This window comes from Frankliniella occidentalis, unplaced genomic scaffold, assembly GCF_000697945.3.
Source record: "Frankliniella occidentalis isolate FOCC.00 unplaced genomic scaffold, Focc_3.1 Scaffold279, whole genome shotgun sequence".
Taxonomy (NCBI): Eukaryota; Metazoa; Arthropoda; class Insecta; order Thysanoptera; family Thripidae; genus Frankliniella; species Frankliniella occidentalis.
This window is the reverse complement of record NW_026267405.1, coordinates 358,781-368,082: the sequence shown is the minus strand read 5'-3', so window position 1 is coordinate 368,082 and position 9,302 is coordinate 358,781. Positions and strand designations below refer to the sequence as shown.

Below are 9,302 nucleotides of genomic sequence, written 5' to 3'. Positions count from 1 at the left end.
TATATTTTTTTTCCATAGTCTACTAAAGACCTTCCTCACGTATTTAGTCAGTCAATCAAGAAAAAAATTACTCCATGGGTGAATGAAGGGCTGCGTAAAGGCTGCATTACATATAATCTTCTGAAAAGTACAGCAGCTAATGCTAGTGTCTCAATAGCAGTGAGATGTAAAATGAATTTGTGCCTTTAGACCATAATGTCATGTCTTCTAATTTATCTCAACTTGTGCCTTGTAGTGATTAGTAATTCTCAAAAATCTCTGCTTTACATCTTCAGTTGTGATCAAACTACATACCAACATTGGAGACCTTAAAGTATTTTACCTTCTTTAAACCACACAGTTATACAAGGAAAATACATACTGAGATATGAGAAATGGAGGTCTGAAGTTTGTTGTGTTCAATTATTATTATCATTGTAAGTCAACATTAAGAAAGCGTCCTTATATCCGTGGAAGCCTTTGGAAACTGTTTGTTTATAGCAGTACAGTATGTATTTGGTGTAATATTTTCCTTTATGCTGAATTCTTTTTTTTTTTTTTTTTGGGTGTGTTTAGATTGTGGCTGTCTCTAGTTTCAGTTTTTTTGTGGTGTACCATGACAAAAAGCAAGATCACCTATTTACATTATCTAGCTGGGAGTTCTTTCTCAGAAAAGTTTTGGTGAACATCAATAAGTAAAAGTTACATAGTTACTAAGGAGCTCGAATTGGAGGACTTTGCCAAGGAAAAAATAATAAGCTGGGAATGATGTTGAGATTCAGTGTACTTTAACTTTGCGATGGACCTCTTAATGCAATACTAAGCGTCTTTTTGTCTTGTTTTGACTCCCAGCCCAAGGAGGAATTTGAGCCCTGACTGTCAGGATGACGTCAAAATGGTCCCTCATTTTGACGTCTTTCTGCACTCATTCTGACGTCATTGTGACTCATTATGACGTCTATAAGTCAAATATTGGTCACACTGACATCAGGATGAGTGCAGAAAGACGTCAAAATGAGGGACCATTTTGACGTCATGCTGACTGACAGTCAGGGCTCAAATTCCTCCTTGGGAGGATATTCAACTGCAACTAAGCAGACAACACAGCCATTAAAAAAAAAATCCTATTTTTATCTTATGTGGTCTAATTTCAAAGCATTTATGAGCAGTACTATTTTTGTGATATTCAGAGCAACATATAGCTTATTTTGTATAAAACTGGTTCTTGTTTTATTTGTAACATTTACACACATGATATTTTGTTCAGAGTCATGTCTCAAAGCACATTGTTAATGATGGAACTTGCTAGAGTAAGATAAAGAGCTCTGCATCTTACAATAAACTATTTTTTGTACCTAGAATGTCCTTTCCATTGCTCCATTAGTTGCAGTTTTAACATACCTTGTATACTTTTTATTTTGTAATGTAAGTAGCTGATTTCAAGCTCTTATGCTGTGATCTTAAATTCAGACACAAGTAGATTCACAATCCCGTCCCTTTTCTCTTAGAGACATTTATTTAAAGCTTTCTGTTTCAGTTCTGTGCTGTTTTCCATTACTATGGAATGGGAATAGGAAAATATGTAGGCAAAACAATAACGATATTAACTTTGTTTGACATGGAAACTATAGCGAGTATTTATATCTAAAACATGGATATTTAATTTAATTTTTCATTCTACACATGATCCTCTCTGAGGTTTAATAAGAACCTTACTTTTACATTCAGCATTTTTTCCATGGCTCTTCTAGGCTATAGGCAAGCAAGGCTGTTAATAGTGTGTGGGTGTGCTACCATTGTGTGTTCCTTCTCTTTGAAAAAAGAAAACTATAGAACAAGAAAGATCTCCGTGTCCAGAAAATGCACAACATATGCACCAGATACTTGTCTGTGGTAGTTCTTCAACTTCAAAAATAGGGTTAAAATGACTGCTTGTTCATAGCGAACTGAAGTAGAATAAACGTGAGATTCTTGTCAAACTTATTGAGCTTCACTATGCATTCTATTGGTGTAGTAGGTAAGATCTGGTGGACATTTTTTTGTTTCGTTTTATTTGTTATTGTAAACTAAACTAAGTAGTTCTACAAATGTAAAAATCTTAGTACAATAAATGTTCTATTTCTTGAAAAGAATTTATCTAAATCCTGTTAAGAAAACACCATTTTTGATTTGAGTGCTTGAGATATTCAGGTTCCCTTCCACTGATGGAATTGTAAACAACCCATTAAGTTATCATTTAGGTTAGATATGTAAGTAAAGGAAATGTCATCCCTTTGTTTCAAGTTCCTGCTGTACAATTTCTTCGTTGTTCAGATTTGTAGGGATTTAAAAAGTGATTAGGATTGCATTGCATAGGCTCTCGTATGACTTACTTGAGTAATTGAGTCTGTACTGTAATTTATTTGTATGTTCGACACCAAAAATGGCTCAAAAAAGAATTGATATGATAGAACACTGTACTTTTAATTTTCAAAGTGGACAGCCAATTTCACTTCACTACTTCCATGCTACGTCTGGCTTGACACCAAAGTGAACTGAATTAGTTATTTTAAATTTAAGGCCTGTTCAAGATCTGGAATCCAAATGGTAACTGTTGAAGTACGTATGTGCATATCTTCCTATCTGGATCTGTATTTAAAGGAAAAAGTCCAAATTCATACACAATTTAATGATTTAATCTTTTCAAGGTCAAATTATTACACTTACTGAACATTTAAGTATAGCATTTATGTACAAAAATTCACAAAACACTTGGAACACTTTTACAGCACTACCAATAACAAAAAATTTCCACCAAGCCAGTTCAAGTAATCAAAATAAAACATTATCCAGCTAGGATGGAATGATATTAGAAATACCAGTGACTATTCAACAATTTCCACATGTAGGAAATTATAAAAAATGATTAAGATCACAATTATGTACAATTTGTGAGGAGGAGAACAGACAAATAGGCAGATGGTTTTCCATAATGGAATTTTACAAATTAAGTGTTACACACAAACAGTCAATTCCAAATCACAAAAAGCAATACTTTGCACGAAGACATGAAATAAATTCATTAAAACCGGAATTAATATGCCCTTTAAGATAGGATATACCTTGACACACAAAACTAAAACTCTTATGTGCCCAAACATAAGAAAATATGGTAACACCAAAATACCATGGTGTGCAAAACATGGTAACAAATGTCATCTTTGATCTTAAAAACTACTGTTTCCTCAACCACCGATCGGTCAAAGGTAAAGCACATTTGAGGTAAAGGCACGAATGCACTAGACTTCCACAGTTCACAATACCAGCCTAATTTCTTCAAGGGCCTCGTCTTGTAGGCACTAATAGCTGCAACGCATTGATTGTGTCAGGGAAGAGATTGTGGTAGTTCACCAAAGGTACATATGCAGCAGTAATCATTCGTCCTGAAAGAAGATTGAACAGTTAATGTTATAAACACATATTTATAAATTTAAGGACAGAGAAACCAGAGTAGTGTTTTACCTGCAAACCATCTCCCATGAAGAGAATTAACAGCAGCAACAGCGGTAGCAATGGTTGGGCACTTAACATACACATTGCCAGTGGGTGAGGCCTTGTCAACATAAACATGTAAAACTCCACCATGTTTGTTACATTCGTCTATAACATCGTCTCTAATTTCAATATCCCAGGTGGGGTTGGTTTCCCTGAAATTTAATTATTCAATGAAGGATTTGACAATATCGAACATCGAAGAAATTGCAAGGGAAATACTTACGTTGCTGGATCAAACATGTTAGCCAGCATAAAGCACTGAGTTGCTATGGGGGGTGCAGGCTGAGCTGTAGCAATTGGTACACCAGTTGTTGTATTCAGGTTTAGTGCAGCAGCTGCGGGGGCAGGGATTTGAAGACCAGTTCCTAAAAACATGATATAGAAGCAGCATAATTAGTCATGACTCTCAAAACTTAACAAAGATCACAGATGAATTTCAATTTTACTAACCTTCAGCAAGTTTATACATAAGCTGTAACCGTCCTGTAGCACCAAGATCAATACCAGTACGATCAAGTTCGTCTGTGTCAAGTATGGAGGGTCCTTGCGCGTTTTCAGTTCTTTCAGTAACATTTCCAACTTTCATAGGTCTTCCAGCAAGCTCAAAACCGTTTAATTGTTCTAGAGCCTTCTTTGCATCTTCTGAATTGTGGAACTAGTAAAAAATACAATCAACACATAAATTATACAAAAAACAAAACAAGAGTAACATTGCCAGTTAAATGGACACTTACAGTTAAAAATCCATAACCCTTTGAACGTCCAGTTTCAGCATCCATTATGAGCTGAATGTTGTCAATTTTTCCAAATGGTTCAAAAATACCTCTAAGCATATCTTCAGTGATGTTGAAATGCAATGAGCCAACATATAACCTCATTGGACCTGGTTGTCCTTTAGGTTGAAGATTGGGCATTGAATTTCCTGCTCTATTCTTTTCAGCCTGAGTTGGTTGAACAATAATAGGGACACCCAACAATTTCTGTCCAGCTAAACCCATGGCCTGAAATAAAAGCAATGTGACTTGAGTAACAAAAAACCGGAAAATACCATGCAGCTTTACTCAAAATTCTAAACTGGCATGAACTTACTAAGGGAACAGATTCTGGATCCTTGAACTCCACATATGCAATGCCTTTAAAGCGCCTAGTTTTATTACATTTGATAAGTCTGACGTCTCGGACCTAAAACAAATGTGTTGTTAAATAGATAAAAAGAAACTTGAAATTCCAAAGCCCAGAAAATGTATTATTTACCTTTCCAACAGATGAAAAGAATTCTTCAAGGTCCCTTGCCCTGATTCTTTGTGATAACTGCATGCAGAACACTGTTCGCAAATCACGCTCTTCTGGTGTAAGTTCGTCCGGCCTGAAAAGAAGACAAAATTGTTAATACATCAATTCTGATGTGTTGTAAGGGGTTGATACAGATTCTGGTAATACTCACTTTCCCAGGACAGCTGGGGGACTCCTATCCAAACCTTTACGCTTTCCATTCCCCCTGTCGAAGCAGAAGGAAAATTCATAAATATATTGCAATCCTTACGTTGGACGACCTTAACGCCCTCAGCGGGTCCGGTACTCACCGATCTCTTCGGGGCAGAAGCATTGGGGTCAGCGAGCGCTTGCGGCGACGCTCGCGGCTGCCGCCGCTGCTGCCGCTGCGATGCTTGCGCTCTTTGCTGCCGCTGCGGTGTTTTCCGTCCCGGCTACGGCTGCGATGCTTCCGATCGCGATCCCTGCCGCGATCCCCGCCGCGATCCCCACCACGAGCGCTGACACGGTCGCCGCCACGATCCCCTCCACGATCCCCACTTTTTTCTGTGTCTCGGCCACGATCTCTGTCTCGGCTTCTGTCTCCCTTCTTTTCCCGCTCTTTCCTGTCCCGCGATCGGCTGCGACTCTTGCGTTTGCTTTTCCTGCAACAAACATATTTCAATTAGTATTACAAAGGAAAAATGAAAAAGATTGTTGTGCTCGGTTAAGAATAGATGTAAAATAGATCACTTACCCCGAGGACTTGCTTTCCGACGTCCCATTTTCTCTTGAGATTTTGGTGATGGGGCCATCTTCCTATGGACACACCACAGTGTTGGTAACCGACAGCAACCAGAGGTAGAAGGGTTGAAGTTGAAGGGAACAAGAAAAAGAGCACATAACAAAATTAGAAACAAGTATAGATGTGATTGTGTGGCAAAAGCCACATACACTTCATCTCTACAGCAGTCCCACTGCCTGCTTCCCACCCACATCCTTCAGTCACCTGCTCCCACTTGAGTTCTGCAGTTTCCAAGCATGTCTATTGAACAGGACACAGAACCACGAGCTCCGTGTTCTTCCCACCCAGTTCCTGTTGCCGTCTCCTTTTTTCCCCCAACACTTACCTAGGTTCAGTTAACTCGTGTTCCTCTGCTTGGCCATTTACAGAACTGAACCACATCGCTTACTTCTGCAAAGATACAGCCTTATAATAAAACCGTTCCAAATAAACCAGCTACTTCTCAGGAGCCCAAACTCAATTTAACCCAATTTTCTGCCTTTTCTAGGAGTCAGTCAATGGCCTCCAATGACCACTTATTGAAGTCTCCTAGTTCTAGTCCCCTTAAACTTGACTAATGACCCAATATGTTTGGAGTGCACACAGTACGTGCAGCGTGACAGCTGAAAAAGGAAACATAATTATAAAGACTGCCATTTTCATTCACAGGATTTGATTAGTTTGGTCTTCCTCAGTAAACAACAATTAAATTGTTTTGATTAAACCACAAACAGGATTATAGGCTGAAAATGAAGTTTAGAACCTTATGGGTACCAAAAGAATGAGAAAAACATTAAAATTCATGTTTGTTTTAAACAAGGAAGATTTAGAAAATGAAAGAAAAACCAGGAACATTTGATAAGGATTGTACCATACCAACTGTCCACTGAGAAAGACAACCAAACCAAATTTTCCAATGTAACAAAACAAATTTATCATGGGCAGGCTTTTACAGTTCACTATGAAGATAATAAAAATGTATGCTACATCAAGAAAAATCTGGGACGTGGATTATTTGAATCCTGAAGATGAGGCACTCCAAACTCTTCGTGTGCCTTAATCCTTGGAGCCAATGCCTGGCAGTGCAGTTAGATGGGACCCTGGGGTGACACAGAAGGGGACACATTCAGTATTTTGCACGGAGCTGAACTTATAGATATTAAAATATAACAAACTCTTCTAAACCCCTACCAGTTTTAAATTTATTTAAAAAAAGACAAGAAATGAATGATATTGACAAAAGTGATGCTTCCATATATACCGAATGGTGAGAGAAAAATTATTACAGTGCTTTTTTGATGAACATGTCTATTTCAGCAAATATAAGAAACATGAGATAAGTGTATGATTATGGTGGAGTGAAGTATTTCTGTTAAACTTAATACAATGTATCAGAACTGTTTCGGCAGTGTTACTGTAATCCATTTTCTCAATATGAAAAGAAAGTATTCAGAGAAATGAACGCAAATGTCACAGTGTATAATTTCCCATTAACTTCACAGATGCTTGAACATGTTGGGTCCCAGAGAAATCACACAGGGTGGGGTTTCCCAGCAAGGCATGTCCACCATGTGCCTACGTGGGACTCAACGTGTTAAGTTCTCAGAGCAACAGGAGTTTGACTTTCTTCACTTTGGTACAAAATAAGATGTTCTAATTTGGCACTGATAGATTGAAAACAGAATGAGGACAGTTTGATTTCACTCCAAACTTATTTTACATTTAAAAAAACAACTGAAGAGTGAAACAGAAAACCTTAAAAATTTAGCTCAACTCGTCAGTTTTAAAGATGAGCAAGATGCCATATCCAATAATAAATAAAATGTTTGATATCTTAAATCATTTGTCACTTATACAGTACTGCTTCACTGTTGTTTCAGTTCTTAATCACAACAGTAAAGAATGACATGTCCATAGTTGCTATTTAAAGATACAACAAGCATTACTCACGCATACAACAGATAGGTATGGTAGGTATAAAGTATATCATTACCTATAAAATTTGTACTACCTCAGTCGTATGTGCTCCCGGACTTGGGCTCAGCATAGAGCAACAAGCAGTGACATAACGGTCTACAAGATACAGAAAATAGGAAGAGACTTAGTCAGATGTGCAGTCACAAACAGGTCGTACAGTTTTCATATTCCCCTGAGTATAACCTACCAAGCCTATCATTAAGTTACCTTATTAGTAGCCTGCTGATTAAAATATCTGACACACTGACTACTACTATTGAAAACGTAACAACAATGGAGATAACTGACTGCATTATGATATAGAAAAATGTATGCAGGAAATAATATAGTCCAACAAAAACCCATTAAAAACAAAAGAAATTGATCTTTTCCAATTAGAGAAAACTTTCCTTGACATGTACATCAACAGGCACATTCATGCTTACATTCCCCTTAGTGTCAGAAGTTTCACAAGACTCATTCTTTGACAGATAAGCTTTAGACTGATCCATACAACACAGAACTAAAATTCAACTTACTCCTTTCTTGTACGGCGCCTCCAGCATCGCCTCAACGTCGAAGTCCTCTGCCATATCTGAAACTGATAAGAAAGTAAGGTTAGGAACAGAACAGGAGCCACCATGATTCAGGATCATACGAAACGGAGGATTACTTTCAAGGCCAAAAGACGGGAAAGAATGTGATATCTTAATTCTTGTCAACACAACATTCGCAAAATGGGTAAAAGCCGTTCCATCGATGACAAAATGGAATGCAACAATTCGGAACCAAGAGTACGATGGAAGTCAGAATGTGTTGAGAAACACAGCAATGCTATGGCAACGATATTGAGCTAGGTATTGATGGGTGCAAAGTCACACATAAACGCCCTAACCAAGAGGACGAACGAGACGATAAAGGAGAGTTTGGTAAAATAGTTGTATCATACCTCTGGTAATGTCCTTCAGTTTTGATGAAGACAGCAAAGTTCCAGAATAAAGGCAGGCTATGAACAGCGATGATCCTCGGTTGCCTACAGCAAGTTCCAATACAAAACAGCAGTTTAAAAGAACTCTTCTTAATCGATACTAATTGCTCAGAAAGATTCAACCAGTTTTCTTGTCCAGAATTAGATCTTGGCGATCTTCAGGTACATGCAACAACACTATCCCCAGCGTGCATTGACTAGCAAGCAAACAATGTACTTTTTCAGAAAAATGGCTGCCGCACGAATGGCGTCATCGGATCGGATATTATGTGAACTGCTGTAGTCAAGTTGGTTCGTCAGCGAACTGCAGGGTTTAGTTTTTATCAAATTCAAATACAAAAATCGAATTAAATCACATTTTGAATTAATTTCTTCAATTTAAAAGTATCAATTTTCAAAGTGACCTGTTTATGGTTCTGGGGAAATTGATTTTGAGACAACGACCGGAAGACGAGATGACGGGTTGGCTAGGCGCGATATTGAAACTGTCACGCAGCACCGGCGTATGTGATTTGACATAATTACTCGTGTTTTAATCACGTAATTGTGATGGCACACTTTGAACAATCAGCAGAGATGTATTTATCCAGCAGGGTGGCTCCAGTTCACTTCGAAAAAACGGTCGTCGTAAGCTTTAGTTGAAAACGCTTCTAATCTCAAGTCGAGGCTAAACAAAAATTATTTAATCAATTGTTTTCTCTTTTTTTTGACAGCGATCAACGTGCCAACATTGAAGGTGAGATTGGAAAGGTGACGGTATCAGATGAGTATCAGGAGAGTTGTGCGTGGTGCTAGTGGGTCGGGAGGGGG

The 9,302-nt window shown here is 38.0% G+C and overlaps 1 protein-coding gene across 2 annotated transcripts; it reads right to left on the bottom strand.

The window, feature by feature from the left end:
• Positions 1-2,632: 2,632 nt before the first annotated feature.
• On the bottom strand, positions 2,633-8,749 carry LOC113206166 (RNA-binding protein 39). 2 transcript variants are annotated; one of them, XM_026422109.2, is made up of 13 exons: positions 8,454-8,749; positions 8,044-8,105; positions 7,560-7,621; positions 5,522-5,583; positions 5,097-5,429; positions 4,958-5,011; positions 4,768-4,879; positions 4,603-4,695; positions 4,248-4,514; positions 3,964-4,168; positions 3,737-3,878; positions 3,481-3,665; positions 2,633-3,401 (listed from the first exon to the last, which is right to left on the bottom strand). In XM_026422109.2, exons 3-13 carry the CDS (start codon positions 7,593-7,595, stop codon positions 3,295-3,297), a joined length of 1,596 nt encoding a protein of 531 aa, XP_026277894.1. In that variant the 5' UTR covers positions 7,596-7,621; positions 8,044-8,105; positions 8,454-8,749; the 3' UTR covers positions 2,633-3,294. The 2 variants fall into 2 exon arrangements, with proteins under 2 accessions (XP_026277894.1, XP_026277893.1); XM_026422108.2 differs by lacking the exon at positions 7,560-7,621.
• Between the last annotated feature and the right edge of the window lie 553 nt (positions 8,750-9,302).